The sequence below is a fragment of the Oryctolagus cuniculus genome, chromosome 2, assembly GCF_051225735.1.
Source record: "Oryctolagus cuniculus isolate XC-2025 breed Fujian yellow rabbit chromosome 2, ASM5122573v1, whole genome shotgun sequence".
Classification (NCBI taxonomy): Eukaryota; Metazoa; Chordata; class Mammalia; order Lagomorpha; family Leporidae; genus Oryctolagus; species Oryctolagus cuniculus.
The window spans coordinates 81,455,971-81,477,565 of NC_142868.1; the positions used below are offsets into that span (position 1 = coordinate 81,455,971).

The following is a 21,595-nucleotide window of genomic DNA, read 5'->3' on the forward strand; positions in this document are numbered from 1 at the left end:
ACAAATTAAAATATAAAAGGTAGATCTGGCCTAAATCAAGAAGATGAATTGCATTGTAGATTTTATAAGCTTATCATTTTCATTAGGAAAACCCAAATGGAAGAAAATCTGAGAGGAAATAAAACTAGATTATTGATTAATTAACCCTGAAATCACTTTGTAGTGTTGGACTTTCTATTGTCAAGGTGAAAATATGAATTTAAAGTTATTTACAAGTAGATGATTGTATCTGAAAGACTAAATGAGAATGATTTCTTTTTGAATGGATGTTTAATATAGTCAGTGCAATAAAAATACATTATTTGATTATAAACCATTTTAACACAGATATTTGCTTTGTGACTTTAAAATAATTTTCTTTTGTGTAGCGGCTTGGTGCCTCTTCATAATGCCTGTTCATATGGACACTATGAGGTGGCTGAGCTCTTAGTGAGACACGGGGCTTCTGTCAATGTGGCGGACCTCTGGAAGTTTACCCCCCTCCATGAAGCAGCAGCTAAAGGAAAATATGAGATCTGCAAGCTCCTCTTGAAAGTATGTAGTTTAAACAAAGTTATAAAATATAAGGCAATTCTATGTATTTTGGGTTATTACTTGAAATTAAATTGGAATATTTTGTAAGTAACTATTGTAGAAATTTCTTCCATATTCTATTTTAGAGGCATGGTTAAGTGTGATATGATACTTACATAGCTTTGAGGAGTGCCAGTACCGTTCTGAACTGATTAGGTTTTGGAATAGGGTTGGATTAATTTGTGTGTATTAAGTATTATCCTAATACTTACAATTTTAAAATCTAAAAAAATTGATACAGGGAGCAACAGGTTTTTCAGTCAAGATGATTTTTTTCTTCTTACTGGCTCTTTTACTATTATTAACTCATTCCTCATCATTAGTTATTATTTAAGCACATATCTTATTTTACTAGCAGGTTCTTATTAGAATGTAAGGTAACTTCTAAATGAAATTGTTGATATAGGTTTTTGAGAAATACCTAAAACAGTAGAAACTAGTAGTTATATGAGAGTACCAATAATTTTGTGGTTTTTTTTTTAAATTAAATGATATAAAAATGACTCAACACTGGCTTTTATGTCTTTTTTTGCTTCTTAAACTAGAGAAAAAAACTCTTCTTGTTAGCTATAAAAAATTCTTCTGCCCTTTCATGGGCTCAAATACTTATTCTTAAGAGTCTTACAAAAAAACCCATGATTTTGTACTTATTTTTATTATCACTGGTTGGTGAGAAATAGCTTCCAGGTGATTGTGAATCCATTGTCTACCTTGGTTTATTCCTAGTTGTTACAGTGGACCAATAGCAGTCTATATGAGAACTATAATAAAATTTCTTGACATTGATTTACCTTATTTCACAGGTATGGGTGTTTAAACTTTTTAAATCAAGATAATTTTTTATTCATTTGTACCTAATTTTGTGACTTCATATGAAAAATATTACCAAACCTTTTTCTTCTGTTTTTCATTATATCCACTCAGTATCCTTTTATAATTTAAACATGGTCAAAATTAGTATCCTGGCCATTCTTGAAAGAAGGAAAGGTTTCCAAAGACAACTTGGAGTCTGAGACAAAGTACCTCATGTGAAGAGTGGAATCACTCTCCAGCCTCCTCATTTCAGTAGCACCACTGGCCCTCAGCCTTTGACTGAATAATGGAGAGCCGATCCAGTGTATTGCCAGGTGGAGAATTTGTGACAGTAAACAAGATATTACCTCTTTTTTTTTTCAAAATGCATATGTAATAGATAACATTCTTCAAATGAGCAGAGGTAGAGTAAGCTAAATAAAATAGGTAAATACATATATACCTGCCTATCATCTGCCAATGCAAAGACATTACACAAAACACAAACCCCATTTTTCTTTTCTTTTCTTTTCTTTTCTTTTTTTTTTTTTTTTTGTAGCATGGAGCAGATCCAACTAAAAAGAACAGAGATGGAAATACGCCCTTAGATTTGGTAAAAGAAGGAGACACAGATATTCAGGACTTGCTGAGAGGAGACGCTGCCTTACTGGATGCTGCCAAGAAGGGCTGCCTGGCCAGAGTGCAGAAGCTGTGCACCGCAGAGAACATCAACTGCAGAGACACCCAGGGCAGGAACTCGACGCCGCTGCACCTGGCAGGTAGGTGTTCCTTCCTGAAAGACCTGAAGCAGCTCACCAAGGCATGAAGCAAGCAGGCGACAACAACAAACAGTGCTGAGCATAACGTAGGGCACCACGTAGAAACATGCTTTCAATTGACGTACTTTTGTATATTTCTTACTGTGAATGCTCTCAATTCTCAGATAATAGTATTATCTTTTGAAGCAAAAAGTGCTCAAATGTGAACTTCTTCTGATGTATATAACGTATATACATATATTCTTTCCCATTAATCTGTTGTGTTTATCTTTTTTCACTCTAATAGCAGGCTATAATAACCTGGAAGTAGCTGAGTATCTTCTGGAACATGGAGCAGATGTTAATGCCCAGGACAAAGGCGGTTTAATCCCTCTTCATAATGCAGCATCTTACGGGGTAAGCACGCGGAAATTAGAATCTAGAAAGCTTCCCTTAACTCCCACCTTTCCTACTTTATTAAATGTATGCAGTAAGCAAATAAATATGTAACTGGCAACTTAATCTGTCACAATTTTATTCTCCTATTCAGAGTTTTCATCTTGCCTTCTCCATTTAGCTTAGCTATGTTTTAGCCAACCATGATGCCTTTCACAGAGTTTTGATCTATCCACGTTATCTAGCATAATAAGAGCTGTGTAGTAGGTGCTCAGTTAATATTTATGGACATGCGTAATATATTCCAACTCTACCCCAAGTACATTTTAGAAACCAGCAGGCCCAGAAGCCTGTTATATAGGCATGGGCATTATGGTGCCTTATGTATGTCATCAGCATCTTTAAAATATTCATATAAGTTGGTCAAGTAATTGGCATATATAGTTTCATAGAATTCAGATGACTAGCTGAAACCCCACCGTGGAACTTCAGAGACATTCTGTCTAACACTAAAGCTAACCATCATCTGTAAGAAGAGGCGTATTGCTATATCTTGATGCCATTTGTCAGAACTGACTGACTAGAAGTAACCAAGGCCTACCCAGGCCTGATGACTCATGACAGTAGAAATAAGGCAGATGCTCTGTGCTTGTGTGTTCATCCTTTTAATCCCTATTTGACTGTAAAAATCCCCAGAGGCCAGATTGTACACACCAGATGTCCTCATGGTTGGAATCACTATTGATGAGCACGGTTTCTGGATTTGCAAAAGCCTGACAAGCTATAAATAAAAACCAAACTAAGCACCTTGATCTCCATATTCTGCCTTTTGCTCTCTTCACAAAGAGAATGTCCTCATCTTTTCAGGCCAGTTTCACAAAAGCCAGTGCTCAGACTTCAGGAAAATGACAAATCTGAGTGAGAATACTTGTAAGGAAAGCAAACAACCCAGTTTTGAATTGGGCAAACAAGAAAGAAAATTATACTTCCAAGAGTAATTATAAATTAATAGGAAGTTATAATATTTAATAAATATATTATTGGTACCGAAGTCCTTTTGAAACTACAATTATCTTTCCAGAGATTGTTAGAATTTCCCTTTGATCTTCCTTTGCATAACATTCTCAGTTCTAGTGTACAACAAACATTTCTACTGAAGATCTGACATGCTAAATATTTGCTGCTAACTACATATATGAGAGGTCTTTCAAAAGTTCTTGGAGGGGGCCAGCACTGTGGCTCAGCAAGTTAAGCTGCCACTCGCAATTCCAGCTTCCCTTAGGAGTGCTGCTTCCAGTCCCAGCTGCTCCACTTCCAATCCAGCTCCCTTCTAATGCTCCTGGGAAAGCAGCAGCAGATGGCCCAGGTACATGGGCCCTTGCCACCCATGTAGGAGACCTAGATGGAGTGCTGGGCTCCTAGCTTCAGCCCAGCCCAGCTCTGACCGTTGTGCCCACTACGGAGTAAAGCAGCAGATCAGAGATCTCTCTCTCTGTCTCTCTCCCTCTCTCTCCATCTCTCTCTCTCTCTGCCTTTCAGATAAACAAATCTTTAAAAGTTCATGGAAATATATATTATAAGAAATCTGTGCATGGATTTCAAAATTTTTTGTACCAAAATGAGCTTATCTTTTAATTCCACTTAGAATGAACTTTATGAAGTGTCCGTGTATGTTATATATAATTTTTACCCTGAAGTTATAATTACACATGTATATCATTTGCAGACTAAACTTCTTAGCATGAGCTCTCTCTATATATTGCTGAGTTAAGAAAACTTTTTTCTGCCAAGGGCCATTTGAATATTTATAGCATCATTCATGGCTCATACAAAATTATCAACTTAAAAATTAGACTGCTATAGACTTTGTGAATTTTGAGTCTTGCCTGTGGTTGCCTTGGCAGAGTCATATACGGCCCATGGCTGACTTTCCCCACCCTTGCCTTGTTATGTTCTAATCATCCCTTTGCTAAGCTTCAGTTGAGAGTTTATAAAACTCTTATGGGATCTTAAATGTCTTTTATCTTCTGTGTAAATCTCCAGTGAGTAAGGACAGACGGTGGCAATAGAATCATAGTGGTGACGTCACCTAATGCAGCTTCTGTGAAACCAGCAGCTTTCTAGACTACAATTGAGCCCATGTTGTGGATGTAGGGAAGTACCAGTCCATCGGTCCCTCTCCTCTCACAGGCTTCCTGACTGTCCCCAAGGATAAAAGAAGTAATACTAAATTTATAAAGTCACTATTTCCCATCCTTCTAATAGGAAAAGGGTTGAGATGTTTCTTATTCTACATTTGTGTCATTTGGCAATCTGAGTGAGAGGAATAGAATTCATGGAAGTTGTGGCTAAAATCTAATGGAGCCTGCACATCGACTCTGTCTTATATCATGCACCCTGGAGACTGTCTTGTCACTGGCCGAAGAGAGGTGTAATATAGCCAGTCTCCTGACAGGTGACCACTATTCTGTTCTCGTAATCTGATTCCGCCGTTCTTCACAGCTCGGACTCTTCGTTTCTATCTCCAAGTGAGAGACGATGAATTCTTCTCACCTCTTTTTATGTTATTCCGTTGCTTTATCAAACCCCTACTGCTTAGCTGTTTGTAAGTGAAGGTAACTTACTGAGGTGAAAATGAACAGAAAATTCTCCAGGCTGTAGAGGTTTTGGTTCCACCTGGGTGAGTCTATCTTGTTCTGAAAACTCAAATGAGCAGGCATTTTTACCTCATTGTGTGGGTCGATTATTTGAGTGACTAAAAACCTCCACATAATAAACGTGTAAGTTCAAAACTCAAGCAGCTCAGTAGCTATGCACTGTTATCCACCAACACCTTTATTTTGGTGATTTATTGACCTTTTTTTTTTTTCCATTGCCATTTTTTTCCTGTGTGCAGCCTCTCCCCCTGATGAATCGCTCTCTTGACTCACTGGTTGTTGATTGGCAGTGAGGTCATCCTCCCCACTGAGAATCTTTGCCCTACAAAGTAATCCTGGTTAATGCTATTTATAATCGTGTATTGGGCTATCAATACCAAATCAGATCAGCTGCTCTCGATTTCAATGAAGTGCCTTAAAATAAGGACTAATGTTACCACAATCCTGTATAAAAATTTAAAAAGCTACTTTGTCTTCCTTCAACTTATGGACACACAAAGGACAGATATAACCATTTTATATAAAGGGAAAATAAAACGTTTTTGTGATCTGGAGGTATATAAATTTGTGTTTCTTTTCTTTTCTTTTCTTTTTTTTTTTTTTGACAGGCAGAATTAGTGAGAAAGAGACAGACAGAGAGAAAGGTCTTCCTTCCATTGGTTCACCCCCAAAATGGCCGCTACGGCCGGTGCTGCGCCGATCCAAAGCCAGGAGCCAGGTGCTTCCTCCTGGTCTCCCATGCAGGTGCAGGGCCAAGCACTTGGGCCATCCTCTACTGCCTTCCTGGGCCACAGCAGAGAGCTAGACTGGAAGAGGAGCAACTGGGACAGAACCCATGCCCCAACCTGGACTAGAACCCAGGGTGCTGACGCCACAGGTGGAGGATTAGCCTAGTGAGCCATGGTGCCGGCCAAATTTGTGTATCTTTCAAAAGTTCCTCTTTGTTCTTGCCACATACCTACCTCAGCTGGACATTCTAATGACATTGTAGGGCTCCAGTCCACATGGAGTGGCCTGGCCACATCCTGTGTGTTTTACACTTGCTCTGAAGTAATAGTTTTGTGGAATAGATTTTTTGTAGCAGTTCATCTTGAGTAGATAACAGAAGCAATTTGTAGAATAATTTTAAGAATAATGCTCTCTACTTAAATGCTTTCTCCTACTCTTTCCCACTTTGATCTTGTCAGGAAAATGTCTCTTGTGTTTTAGTCCAGCTTGACCTTGCATGTATCTGCAGTGTAATGGAAAGGGCTATACTTGGGATTTGAGCATCTGGAAAGTAGTCTACTCCTGTGCTCAGTAACCCAGTAGTCTTCTGATCTCCAGCTTTGTCACTAGTAAAAGTTGGATGCCAAGAACTTCTTTACAGGGACTGTAATGATGAAATAAGACCATGCAGATGGAAAATGTACTCTCTAAGCTAAGGCACTATGAAAATCCAGTGTAATACTGTAACTCACTTGCCACAATCAGAGTGTCACTCTTATGTCTCACAGCCTTAGAAATAATCTATGTATTTGACCAGCTCGAAATCAGTATTAAGTCAGCACAGGTTAATTGACTAGAGATAAAATAACAAGAGGGCGAGGAGCATTGTGACTGAGCAGGTTCAGCCACCGCTTATGACACCCACATCCCATATGAGAGTGCCAGTTTGAGTCCTGGCTACTCTGCTTTTGATTCAGTTTCCTGCTAATGCACCCTAGGAGGCAGTGCTGGGCCCCTGTCATGTAACGGAAGACCTTGATGTTGTTTCCAACTGCTAGCCTCGGCCTGGCCCAGCCCTGGCTGTTGCAGGCATTTGGGAAGTGAACCAGTGGATGGGAGATATCTCTCTGGCTCCCATTCTCCCTCTGCCTTTCAGGTAGTTGAAAATAAATTTTAAAATAATAATAATATGGTGTCTGTGAATTTCCAAAAAAACCTGTTTACTTCTTGTGTTTATTTATTTATTGGTAATTTTTCCGCTAGAGCGCTTCAGTCTGTTCTCTGTATTTCTCTGGGCCTTTTTTTAATATAAAAAACACTTGCCACCTCAGTTTTTCCAAATACAGAAATAAATACATAGCTTTAAGAAGTTCAAATAAAAGTTGCAAGTTTCATGAGAATTTACATGAACATTTTATACCTTATTCTGTATAGTGTTCTTTATAGTGCAATGTCTTGTATTATTTTTGAATGTATGTTTATACAAGACAGTTAATTTTTCTTCTCTTCCATAAATGTAAAGCATTGATTTATTTATTAGCACAAAGCATATAATTTTGTTTTCTCGTAAGAGTAAATCATTTGGCCAATTAGTTTTCCTTCTCCACTTTTTCCATTTCCTATTGTCTTCTCTCTAAAATATATCTTCGGAGGATTTCATGACATCATTGTAATAAAAAGCCTTTGTATGATTAAATGGCTGTCGCCAGAGCCTGGGCACATTTCTCTTCTCCCTATTTCCCACCTTCCTAACGTTTTCATGTTGGATTTTTCATCTAAGACATGTTGTGTTGCAGTTAGACCCTGAAACCATATGAAATTGGCTCTTTCTCCTGGAAGCATTCCACCAGAGTTCAAGTCCTTTTCTAGACCTTTTAGTTCAGTCCAGTCCTCTTACAGATTGAATAGAGTAGCAGGACTGCTACTTATTTATTGGATTGGTCAGCCTTAAATTTCAGTTATGTCTTCTCCCAGTGGTTGAGCTGTTTAAAAGAACTAAACAGCTTAAGAATTGTGTTTGTGGTCTACTTGAGTAGTCATATACTTCCTCCTGTTCATTGCTCTTTCAGACATTTTTCAGCAAATTTAACAGACATATAATTGGTTTCTCTAGGCATAAACTATAAATTCAGTATAAAGAAAGTTTAATAGTACCTACCAGATACATAGTTCATTTTATACACACACATGTCCAAAGACCACATAATTTCTCTAGGATTATCTAATTTTGGAAGACTGTGAAGATTACTCTACCAAATTATGTTGTTCTGCCAATAAACATGGGAGTAGAATAAAATTAGTCATCAAAAGTACAATTTAAATAGCATATAACCTCACTGGAGATAAGCTTGAAATTATTCCATGCTTTTGGGCTAACAAAGTTGTTCTTTTTCCAAAATACATCCTTTAAATGAGGGATGTTGGTAGGTTTTAAGTGATTTTGATAATGCCACAGATGGTGCCTCTGTTTTCATCTTTTATGTTAGAAATCCTAAAAATAATTAAGGTTTAGAATCAATTTTATGCTGTTTTCGTAGTCCCAAATGGATCATCAGAACTGGCGTGTTCTCAGAAGCCTTATCTGAGTATGCTGCTGCTTTTCTTTTTTCTTTTTTTGACTTTATATCATCAGAACGTATGCGGAAGCTTTTCTTAGGAGTTCATTCATTTGTACTTTTTCTTTTAAGATAATTTTTCTTCACTTTGTTTTCGAAAATTCAGAAATATTTGTGTTCTATAAAAAGCTTCAATACTAACTCAGAAAAAGTGCCTGTTCTTTTTGAAGTGAATGTCTTCCATAGACTGTGACTTAAGGAAGACGTGAAGTAGCATACCTTAAATCCCATCTTGTGGGGGCTGGTCTTTCCTTTAATCCCACCTTGGGATCTTTCTTCACCTTCCCCTTCTCTTCCCCTTCTCACACTCGTCCACTTCAAAAAACTCGATAGGGATGGGCATTGTGGCGCGTCAGATCAAAACACTGCTTGGGATGCACACATCCCACATCAGAATCCAGTTCCAGTCCTGGCCACTCCACTTTAGATTCAGCTTTCTGCTAATGCATCCTGGGAGGGCCTAGATGATGGCCCAAATGCTTGGATTCCTGCCACCCGTAGAGGAGAGCCAGATGGAACTCCAGGCTCCTGGCTTCAGCCCAGCACAGCACTGGCTGTTGTAAGCACTTGTAGAATAAACCAGTCGGTGAAAGATCCACTCTCACTCTTTTTTTTTTTTTTCCCTTTTTTCTTTTGCTTTCCCTTTTCCCTCTCCCACCCTCACCTTTCGAGTAGATGAATAAATAAATAAGTGAAACATAAAAATAGCCTAGCACAGTTGGGCCTTTTTGTCCATGGGTTCCATATCTGCTGATTGAAGCAACCACACTGGAAAAGGTGGGGGAAAGATTGCATCTATATAGAACATGTACAGACCTTTATTATCCCCTACAGAGTTATTGCATTGTATTATGAATTATAAGTAATCCAGAGATAATTTAGAGTAAACAGAGGCTGTGCAGAGGTTAGATGCAGATATGCCATTTTATAAAGGAGACTAGAGCATCTGTGGATTTTGGTATCCCTGGTAGATACCAAGAGATGACTGCTTGTAGTTGAGCAATAGCATGAGTTAGAAATGTATTCTTAACAGATGATGTGTTTCTGAGTTAATTATCAAAAATGACCAAGATATACTAGGAAATATATCCGTAAGAAATACAACTTATGCCATTCTTACAAAATTACAGAATATTGGGGTTGGATGAGATCTCAGGAATTCGTTAGTGGTACCTTCCATCTGTAAATGTGTTGATAAACATATACAAGTTATTTTTAATAATCTTTAAAGCCTAGTTGTTGAATCAGTATTACCTGTGTATAATCAGTTTTATAAGGATTTTTGGGAAGAAGCTGAAACTTTTTGCTATGTAGAGCTGCCCGTGAGAGAACCCGTTTTTCTTTGAATTTTCTTCTACATTGGCTTTCATCATTCCACACCTTTATAGTTCTACAATTATGTCCCTCTTTTGTCCCCCTCTGAGGACTCTTCTTTCACTTTTTTCAAAATACTGCTCTCACAGCTTTATCTTTCTGTAATTATCTCTCTATATTCTTTTCTCAATGAGCTCATTTATTAAGTGACTGCAACTGTTAATTTAATTTAATATTCCAGTTTGTAATCTCCCTAGAGCTCCTCCTCCCAATGCCAGGCCTTTGGTAGACACTCAGCAGATGCTTAGCAGCTGAGTGGCTCTGGGAGTATAAGGGAGTGAATAATTGATGGCCTCTGTCTGTGCTCCAGCCTTTTCTGTCCAACCATTACAGAGCATCACTGTCTCAATGCTTTACTTCAAAAGTGAACCTTATCCTTCCATCATGTCATTCCTACTTAACGTTTGCTATTTATTTTCTATTGATAGTTCCACCTGTGTTTTTTTTCATCTTCTGGACACCACCCCCACTCCCAATTTTGTCATATTTTTATTATTTGTCATATTTTTATTATTCTTTCTTCATATGGAGTGAATTTGTCTTTCTAACCCAAATTTTTTTGCTCCTTTGCAGATTTCTCAGATTTAGCCCCCTTTTCCATTCTGCCATAACCATGAGAGTTCTGTCTCATCACCTCATGCCCGAGTTACCACTGTGTCTTCTGCTAACATTTCCTCTACACCTAAATCCTTTTGGACATGACAGACTAATTTTTTTTGTAAAATGTTGTTTTGTTAGTTTCCTAGAAACTGAAGAAAAGAAACATTGAAAATCCTTGAGATGAGTGTTTCAGTAAGTAGATCAGATTGCAGTAGATGTGAAGAGAAATGAGAAGAGAAGCAATGGGTACAGAATGCACATTTGAAAAGTTTGACAGGTGGATTTGATCTTGAGTAGAAGATCTAGGGTCAGATACTAATTCATTTTATATATGAGGAGTCTTCAAAAAGTCCATGGAAAAATGCATGGATTTCAAAAATTTTTGCACCAAAATAAACATCTTTTAACTCCATTTTTCCATGAACTTTTGGAGTACACTCATATTTTTTCTAAGGGCCAGCATCGTGGCATAGCAGGTAAAGCTGCCACCTGTGATGATGCCATCATTCCATATGGAGGCTGATTTAAGTCCCAGCTGTTCCACTTCAAATCCAGCTCCCTGCTAATGTGCCTGGGAAAGCAGTGTAAGATAGACCGAGTGCTTGGGCTCCTGCACCCATGTGGGAGATCCAGAAGAAGCTCCTGGCTATTGGCTACTGGCTACTGGCTTCAGACCGGCCCAGCTCCCATTGTGGCCATTTGGGGAATGAACCAGTAGATGGAAGATCTATCTCTCCCCCTCTCTTTCTATAACTTTGCCTTTCAAATAAATAAATAAAGCTTTTAAAAGATATATTTGTTTTTAAGATAGACCTGATACATTAGAAGGCTGAATTCTTTAAAAAAAAAAAAAAAGCCCATTAAGAGTTACAGGATAAAAGAATGATTGTGGAATTGAGATTTTGGAGGAGGCAAGAAAGGATGGAGTCCAATATACAGGGAGAAGAATGTATTTTCTCCTAGAACAAACATATTACAGATGAAACTACAGTAAAAGCAAGTGTACTTGATGGAGCTTCCCTAACGATCTCACTGTGCATTCTCTTGTTTTGCTTCAGCATGTCGACATAGCAGCATTACTGATCAAATATAATACCTGTGTAAATGCAACAGACAAGTGGGCATTTACTCCTCTTCATGAAGCAGCCCAAAAAGGAAGGACACAATTATGTGCCCTACTCCTAGCACACGGTGCAGACCCAACCATGAAGAACCAAGAGGGCCAGACGCCTTTAGATCTGGCAACAGTAAGTTCTCAATTCAAGTACTCAGTATTGTTCATTATACTTTCAAAGGGTTAAATTCTAGGGCTCAATAAGTTTACCATTAGTAATGCTTATTTTGCTTAGAATAGAAAGAGAGTTCTTTCTGAAATTTTTTGAAGTTCACACTTTTTTGTATTAAAATGTAACTTAAGGGATGGGTCTTTGGCACGGTGTTTAAAACCTTGGTTGGGGTGCCTGCTAGGTTTGAGTCCCAGGTCTACCCCTGATTCCAGCTTTCTGCTGATGCGCATACTAGGAGGCAGCGGATGATGGCTCAAATACTTGGGTCCCTGTCATTCATGTGGGAGACCTGAATTGAGTTCCCAGCGCTTAGCTTTAGCCTGGCACAGCCCCAGCCGTTGTAGGCTTTTGAAGGATGAACCAGCAGGTGGGAGCTCTCCTTGGCCGTCTTTTGTGTGTCTGTCTCTCTTTCTCAAATATATTTTTAAAAATTTGATTAAAAATGTTTAAATATATGCAATTTAAAACTGTTAAGACAAACTAAACAGTAAGCTTTTTGTACCACACTTAGCTTGAATGGAAAAACAAGAATCCTAGGAAAGCACATTTCTAGAGTATCTCCTCGAAGAATTACAGTTAGTAGAATGTCTTGCACCTTCTGTATTTGGCATGTAGTTGTAGAGCAACTGATGTTCATAACAAGTCACGCAAGCCTGTGAGATGGCCAAAGAAAATTAAGCCAGCAGATCACTCTATGAAGATATAAAAGTTGATTAGTATAGAAGTATTTTCCAATACTAGTTAACATTTTTTAAAGATTCATTTTATTTATTTATTTTATTTATTTGAAAGAGTTACAGAGAGAGGTAGAGCCAGAGAGAGAGAGAGAGAGAGGTCTTCCATCTGCTGGTTCACTCCACAGCTGGAGCTCTGCCAATCTGAAGCCAGGAGCCAAAAGCTTCTTCCAGGCCTCCCACGAGGGTGCAGGGACCCAAGGACTCGAGCCATCCTCTCTGCTTTCCCAGGCCATAGCAGAGAGTTAGATGGGAAATGGAGCAGCCAGCACTCGAACCAGTGCCCATATGGGATGCTAGCGCTGCAGGTTGGGGCTTTAACCTGCTGTGCTGCAGTGCCGGCCCCTAGAGTTAACATTTGAGATAATGATTAAGATAGTACTTGGGATACGCAAATCCCATATCAAAGTGGCTGGCCTCGAGTTCCAGCTCTGCTTCTGACTCCACCTACCTAATGTGTGCCCGAGGAGATAGTAAGTGATTGCCTAAGTAATTGAGTTCCTGCCTACCATGTGTGAGTCCTGGATTGAGTTCCGCTCTGCTGATTTTGGCCTGGCCCAGCCCTACCTCTTGTGGGCATTTGGAGAGAGAACCAGCAGATGGAAGATCCCTCTCTTTCTGTATGTCTGCGTGTGTGTCTTTCTTTCAAATGAAATGAAAATAAATTTTTAAAAAATGTTTCAAAACCAAGAATGAAATGTTTGTGGGTTAAATATCGTAACTGCAAAATTAAATACTGAATCATCTTCCCTGAACTTTTGGAAAATAGGGAGTTACAATAATTTCTAATTTTTAAGCTAGAAATCTGCTGAGTAACAAACTTTCAGAACAGTGGCTTAATAATGACTTATTATTTCTCATGATTCTGTACCTTGGCTAGGAAGTTCACTTGAGGTCAGGTATGCAGTTGTATACAGCTGTGGCTGGAGCAGGAATGTAAGGGTCACTTCACTCCTATGCCTGGTCCTTGGCAGAGACCACAAGAAAGATGAGACCTCCTATCTACTCCATGTGGTGTCTTACCATTTAGAGGTTTGCTAGAATTTCTTCATGGGAGAAAACAGAAGCTGCCATTTCTCTTAAGACTAAGCCTGGAACTGGCATGCTAGCACTTTACTACATTCTGTGAGACAAAGCAAGTCATGAGGTCAGTCCATATTTGAGGGATAAGAAAATAGACTCCACTTCTTTGAAGAGAAAAGAGCAAAGATTTTGACTATGTGTAATCTATCACAGGCCTCTGGTGAGCACGACTTATTTACAGGTCTCCTGCATTTAAGCTGTATTCACAGCACTGATCCATAGCAGCTCTGAAATCAAACCCGGCACCTGTTATGTTGGTAGCGCCTTCTACTCTGAAATTAGGGACTGGACCTTGAATAAGGCCCACTTCTCTCCCCAGGGGGTGGTTTTCTGTAGCTCTTGGCTGTGCCCTCTGAATCATCCTTCTCTTTTCATAAAAAAATGCCCCATATCTAGCTGTTAAATGGCTTGCTCAACCTGTTGTTCCTTGCTCCTAGGAAGCTGGGAATCTTGATTGAGCCTTTCTTCATTTTGATCAGTCTGTCCCTTTTAGTCCAGACTGGTACACTCCTCTATAAATGTTTGAGTTTCTTATCAAGTTATTTGCTTCTCCATCAGACAAAGGCAGCCTCACAAATCTCTTCAAGGCATGTCCCTCCCTAATTTGGATTGCAAGCCAAGGAGCTAGGGGGCAATGCCTCTAAGACTCCTACAGTCTCTTTCATCTAGCTGAGAGAGTTCTAAGGGCGCCACCCCAAAGCTCTTTTTAAGACTCTTATGTAATACATGCCTACCTCTGAATTGATTTTTACTCTGAGGCCATGTTTTATTATCAACAACCTAGATTTGATCTTGGGCCTGAAGCTTTTTCTAGCTTTGAGAAACTTGCTAATCAGAAGCTGCAAACCTAGCAAATCTTGGGTGAATATGTGTCCTTAAAGAGAACTAAGCAGTTCTTATCTTAGTTCATTTCTCTCTTGCGCTTTTTCAAGGCCAGATAGAACAAGCCAGTGTGGTTGACAGTTAGCCAACCTACAAGTGTATTAGGGTCATTGTTGACCTTCCATAGTACCTTATGTGCCAGGGCATTCCAGAGCATCAGTGTCCCTTTCTCCAGCTGTCCATTGCCACTGTCTGTCTTCCAGCCGCCACAAACAGTCACCATGCCACGTTTCAGGCACCAGCCAAAGGCACATAGCTTGGGTTTTTGTTAGAGCAGTACTCCACTTCCAGGTACCAATTTTCATATCATTTCTCTCTTGCTGCAAAACAAACCATCCAAAAACAGAGAGAGGGGCTTAACCCACCATTTATTTCTCAGTTCTAGGGCTGAGGGCTCGGCTGAGCAGTTCTGCAGTCTGTATGGCTCTCTTCAATAGGAAATCAACCGAGGCTGGAGCATCCAAGATAGCCTTTCATCTTGCAGATTTTCTCCCTAATTCATAGTGTGTCTCAGCACTCAGTAGTCCAGCCCACTTAGTTACAGCGTGGCTTCTAAGAAAGTAGATGTAGATACTGCCAGCCTCTTAAAGCCTTTCTCAAAAGGCTCAGAGCATCACGTCCTTGATGTTCTATTGGTCAGAGCAACTCACAGGGCAAATCAGGTTCGTGGAGAGGGAAATCGATGTCCCCTCTGGGTGGAGGAGTGGCATGCACTGCGTGGTGAAGGAATTAGTAGCTGATGGCTTTGGAAACAACCTCCTGCATACTCTTACAGCACCTTCACCTCACATGTATGAACTGGGAAGCTTGTGAATAAACCAGCCAAGTAGTCAGCCCTTCAGTTTTACCAGGAGCCAGCACTGTGGCACAGCAGGTGAAGCCAGCATCCCATATCTGAGTGCTGGCTTCCAGTCTAGCTTCCTGCTAATGTACCGAGGAAGGCAGCAGGGGATGGCCTAAGTACTTGGACCCCTGTTAACCCATGTAGGAGACCAGGATTGGGTTCCTGGCTCCTGGCTTTGGTCTGCATCAGACCAAAGACCTTGTTGTTATGGCCATTTGAGAAGCAAGTCAGCAGATGGAAGATCTCTGTCTCTCCGTCTCTCACTCTGACTTTCAAATAAATAAGTTTTTTTTTTAAACCAAAACGATAACTCAGAAATATAAAAAAAAAAAAAACATAAAAATTAATACATGTTAATTGTACATTAAGTGTACACCAAATAACCAAAGATTATTATAGTTGTTTAAGCAATAAAAGAGTAGGGCTGGCTTTGTGGCTTAGTGGTTAACATGCTGCCTACAACACTGGCATCCCATCTGACCCCCGTTTGAGTCCCAGCTGCTCTACTTCCAATCCAGCTCCCTGCTAGTCTGCCTGAGAAGGGAGCAGAAGATGGCCTGAGTGTTTGTAACCCTGCTACCCAGATAGGAGACCCAAATGTAGATTCAGGCTGGCCCAGCCCTGGCCATTATAGCCATTTGGGGGAATGAACTAACTGATGAAAGATCTTCTCTTTCTCTAACTCTGCTTTTCAAATAAATAATTTTTTAAAAGCACATATGGAAATTCTTTGTAAGAGAGAATTAATGTCCTAAAATAAGAAATATGTCTAAGAATTACATAGTTTCTCCAGTCCTATCTACTGAAATTACTGAGTCTCTTGGAGCTGTGGATAAGAGAAGGAAAGCAAGAGGAATGACCAGAACTCAAGGCAATAAGAATCCTTTTATTAAAGAACAAATTTCACAAAATATGTGGTCCGTAGTGTGGGAAATGTAACATTTTAAAATATAGTAATTTGTGTTTGTCTTATTTTAATTATGATTTCAGGCTGACGATATCAGAGCTTTGCTGATAGATGCCATGCCCCCAGAGGCCTTACCTACCTGTTTTAAACCTCAAGCTACTGTAGTGAGTGCCTCTTTGATCTCACCAGCGTCCACCCCCTCCTGCCTGTCTGCTGCTAGCAGCATTGATAACCTCACTGGCCCTTTGGCGGAGCTGGCAGTAGGAGGAGCCTCGAACGCAGGGGACGGTGCAGCTGGTACAGAAAGGAAGGAAGGAGAAGGTAAGCGGACCTTTGAACTCTCTTTGCTTATTCTTTTCTTCAGAGGGACAGACTCACTGCTTTCTATTGGTAGCTATTAAATGCCTCACTTAGTCACATCCTGTCTGCAACTTCAAACACCTGACACCTTAGATACTTCATAGAAGACTAGCAAGTTTCTAAACATCCACATTGCTCTTAGTATGCATATTCTAGTACCTCCATTTCCAACCATAGTATCTTATTAAACCACTGTCATCACCGAAAACAACTGGGAGGTCATTTTAGGAGGGACTTTTTTAATTCATTAAAAACGTTCAATTCTAATTATGCTAATTAGAGCATTCTATACTTATATATTAAATATTTGTTCTAATAGAACAATTATAATGCTGTAATTATTATTCTATAATATTAATCTAGTCCTAACTATAATATTAGAATTAATGTAAATACTCCTGATTTGATAAAGCACTCTACTTCTCAAATTTAGGGATAACTTGAAATGTCTGAATTAAATCTATATGCAGATGCTCCTCAACTCACTGTGGGATTACAAGTTGATACACCCATCATAAGTTGAAAATATCATAAGCTGAAAATGCACTGAGCTCCCCTAAGCTACCAAGCAGCCTAGCTGAGCAACGCGCACACTGGAGAGCCCTGGTTGTTCTTCCTCATGACCCTGTGGCTGACAGTGGGACTGCCACTGCTGCCCAGCAGCGCTAGAGAGGGTCAGGCCACACATCACTAGTTCAGGAACACATCAACATTCAAACTCTGAAGTGAAGTCCACTTTCTACTGAATGTGTATCACTTTCACACTATTGTAAAGGTGAAAAACGGTTACTCAGACCTCATCTTCAGTCTGGATTATATTATGCTGTGTAAAATCAGCTGCACAGCCACGGATGTCAGAGAGCCATGACTTTAAATAGAAATTGCAATTTCCAGGGCCAGCACTGTGGCACAGTGGGTTAAGACCCTGGCCTGCAATACTGGCATCCTGTATGGGTGCCAGTTCGTGACCTGGCTGCTCCACTTCTGATCTAGCTCTCTGTTGTGTCTGAGAAGGCAGTAGAAGATGGCCCAAGTCCTCGGGTCCCTGAACCCATGTGGGAGACCTGGAAGAGGCTCCTGGCTCCTGGCTTTAGATCAGTGCAGCTCCGGCCAGCCATTGCAGCCAATTGGAGAGTGATCCATCAGATGGGGACCTCTCTCTCTCTTTCACTTTCTCTCTCTCTCTCTCTCTTTTTCTGCCTCTCCTCAATCTGTGTAACTCTGACTTTCAAATAAATAAATCTTTAAAAAAAAAAGAAATTGAAATTTTCTTTGTATTCATAAAATTGCTCCTGAGAAACTTTAATATGTTTCTGTTTCAGTTGCGGGTCTTGACATGAATATTAGCCAGTTCCTAAAAAGCCTTGGTCTTGAACATCTTCGGGATATCTTTGAAACAGAACAGGTAAACTCTTGTATATATTTGAGTCTTTGAATTAAACATTAAGAATTATTAATTGTCACTCATTATTTCTTTTCTTTTTTTTTTTAATAGCTATTTTGTAACCCACAACACGTTTCTGTAGAAGCCAGGGAGTCTCATATTTTATAATTCATCCCAAAATTATCTAAAAAACGAGAGTCTTTGTTATTTTGGTTTATATTTACAAGTAGGCTGGCTTTATATATTTTGTCATACGTCAAACTTCAACCATAAAACCATTTCAAACGGATGCTTTCAAAATTGCTTTTAGTTATTTTGTTTCTAAAGCTGTTGGCATTTATCCATCTCATTTCATTACTGATGTGACTAGATGTCCCCTTATAACCAATGAGAAACTGTTTCATTAAATATTTAGTATTTAGCAAAGTCTTGGACAGCAAATACTTAGCCATTTGTACCTTTTTAAAATCATCCCTTTATGAAGTTGTTGTCATTCCATTGGAGTCTAAATTAGCATTGAGCCAAAAATTGGCAATGCATTCAAATGGACTATCCTATTTTCAGCTTAAAGGTCTGTAAAAGTCTACGCCATCATTAGTTATGGAGTCATCATTAGGGTGTTTATAGAATCCTATTTATCATGCTACCTTTGCATAGGATAAAGAGTTTTTAACTTAATATTGGATGGTTTTATTATCATGATCAGCATTAAATGTTGAATGATAATAAGTTCCTGAGTTTAAATTGCCTGTTATTTATATATATATAAAATCTTAGAATAGGAAGCTGTTTAGAGATTTATAATCACCCTTTTAACATCTGTGTCTATCCTGTAGCCAAGGAAGGTAACTTATAATCTGGGGCAGGTGTAATAGAATGACTGTAATTTTTAAGTGTCCCAAAATCTACCCTGAGTATAATCAATTTGTGTGTTTTAGATTTAATGTTTACCCTGCTTTCCACTGAAACCGCATCTCTAATCTACATAATGTATTAACTTTCATAAGGCTGTGGTGACAAATTACCACAAATGTGGGGCTTAACAGAAATTCTGGACATGTCAGCAGGGCTGTGCCTCCTGGACCCCAGGGCTCCAAGGGCAAGCCTTCCATGCCTCTAGTTTCTGATGCCTGGCAGTGTCCCCGGCTCGCAGCCACGTTCCTTCAAACCGCTTCATCTTCACATTGCGTTCTCTTTTGTGTCTGTATTCTCCTCTCTGTATCTCTTATAGGGACACTCACAGTGAATTTGGACCTACCCTTATAAGCCTGTCTAATCTTTCTCAGGATCCTTAATTACATCTAGAAAAACATTTCCAGATCTCTTTCCAGTAAGGGCACAGTCGTGGGTTCTGGGGGTTAGAGCCGTAGCCTCTGGAGAGCCACCACTCAGTGCACTACAGTGCAGTGCAGCCCTTCAGCTTTGCAAGACCTAGTCAGTTTACGAACTTCTCCATTCCACTGCCTGCCCACCTGCACAAATCCTCCCATATTCTAGGATCAGCACACTTTTTTTTTTTTTTTTTTTTTTAGTTATGCTCTATATGCCATAGTTTCCAAATTCCATACATGGCCTTCCCTGTTCTGGTTTCTTTGTAGGCCTACAGGCAGTTTGGAGTTAATTAAAAACCTCAGTTCTTTTTCTTCTTTTTCAGATCAATTACATTGTAAGATTTTTTTTCTTTTTCTTAGTAAAATTAAGTTTCTTTAAAAAAAGAAAAGATTGATTTATTTGAAAGGCAGTTACAAAGAGAGGGGCAGAGAGAGAAAGATCTTCTGTCCACTGGTTTATTCCCCAGATGGCCAAAAACAGCCAGAACTGGGCCAGTCCGAAGCCAGGAGCAGGAGCTGCTTCTGGGTCTCCCACATTTTTTTTAATATTTATTTATTTATTTGAAAGGCAGAGTTACAGAGGGCCAGAGACAGAGAGAGAGAGAGGTCTTCCATCTGCTGGTTCACTCCCCAGATGGCTGCGACGGCTAGAGCTGAGCCGATCCAAAGCCACGAGCCAGGAGCTTCCTCCAGGCCTCTCACGCGGGTGCAGGGGCCCAAGGATTTGGGCTGTCCTCTACTGCTTTCCCAGACCAAAGCAGAGAGCTGGATTGGAAGTGGACCAGCCAGGTCTTGAACCGTCGCCCATATGGGATGCCAGCACTGCAGGCGGCAGCTTCACCTGCTGTGCCGGCCCCGGGGTCTCCCACTTTTAAGACATCCTCACTGCCTCCCCGGGTTTACGTCAGTGGGAAGCTGGAGTCAAACTGAGTCGGGTGTCAGATCCAGGTCCTCCTATGTGGGATGCAGTCATCTGCTTGCTGTGCCGTGTGCACAAGGTTTGAGAATGCCTTTAGTGGAGCTTCAGAGTTCTGCTGTCTGGTGGCGAGGACTTTGAGACTGTGGTAATTTCTCTTTCCTACCATTTGTACTCTGGTGTGGAGATTCCTTCTGAGAACATCTTACATTTAAGACTTTTTTCTCTTTTCTCTCCCTGAAGATATTGAATCTGTTTTAAAAGCATTATCCTCTGCTCTAGCCATGTTATAGCCATATCCCTTCTTCCCAAATCATCTCCACAATAATCTCATGTCTTTGCATAGAATCCAGAGGCCCTGCCTCAAACAGATAACGTCATTGACTATTAAAACATTTTCACATAACTTCAAGGTCCACTCTTTCTGTCAGTGAGCGTTATAATTTTATGTTTTCTTTTTTACTTTGTATTGTATATTCCTCAGTTACTGACTGCCTCTGGCATATTTCTCTCTTTTTACTGATTTCCCATCAGTCCTCTGAAAGCCTGTCCTGGTTTCATCAGTTTCCTTGTTCTCCTTTCACTGTCGGTTTATTCTGAATGAATGCTTCCATTGATGTTGTTTTTGCCTTTTCTTGATCAGTGCTTTGACTCTTGCATTTAATGTGTGTTCTCTATTACACTTCCTCTTCCCCAGACAAGTGATATTACCATCCATCATATTGAACTGTATTTGACTGTCTTTGGGCCCCGTCCAGTCTTCAAGCAATCGGATTTATTTGTATTTCAACTGCAAATGTTACTTATCTAGCATTCAGTTATGAAGTAATAAATTTGATGACCCTTTCCATAACTTAGAATTTCCCCCATTGTAACTCTGACCAGTAATATGTGATGATAGTTGAAAATATTTATGGAGTGGGGAAGAGAGAAGGTGCTTTGAACAACAAATAGTGGGTGGATGAGAGGATGCATGGTGAATGGATGGATGGAATTACAAAATGTATGTATATAAATTCCATTATAGGTTTATAAATTGTGCCATTCCTTCTTTGCTTATCAGATTTCAGATGTTAATATCTTTCGATCCTTTGTCTCCTTCATTTCAACCTAATAAATATTTTCTTTTTTCCTTGAATACTCATTTTCTTATTTATTCTTTCTATATAGCTATATAAGTAAGCATCAAATGAGATAAATGCCAAGATAGCCCAGAGGCATTTTTTATTTACTGCTATATGACAAATTAACCCAAAACTTAGTGACTTAAAATAAATATTGAGTATCCCGCAGTTTCTGTGGGTCCAGGATCTGAGCATGGCGCAGTTAGATGCCTCAGACTGCAGGTATGCAATGCAGTTAGTCCCGCTGTCTGCCCGCTCTGTGGTTTCCTCT

At 39.7% G+C, this 21,595-nt stretch overlaps 1 protein-coding gene across 2 annotated transcripts in view; it reads left to right on the top strand.

Moving 5' to 3' along the window:
* TNKS (tankyrase) overlaps nt 1-21,595 on the top strand; it is a 213,458-nt gene that overhangs the window by 175,875 nt on the left and 15,988 nt on the right. For both annotated transcript variants that reach the window (XM_008274070.5, XM_089327292.1), the window contains exons 15-20: nt 369-534; nt 1,925-2,144; nt 2,431-2,540; nt 11,532-11,720; nt 16,293-16,530; nt 17,892-17,974. In XM_008274070.5, the coding sequence (XP_008272292.3) occupies nt 369-534; nt 1,925-2,144; nt 2,431-2,540; nt 11,532-11,720; nt 16,293-16,530; nt 17,892-17,974 (1,006 nt within the window). The remainder of the gene's footprint in view (nt 1-368; nt 535-1,924; nt 2,145-2,430; nt 2,541-11,531; nt 11,721-16,292; nt 16,531-17,891; nt 17,975-21,595) is intronic.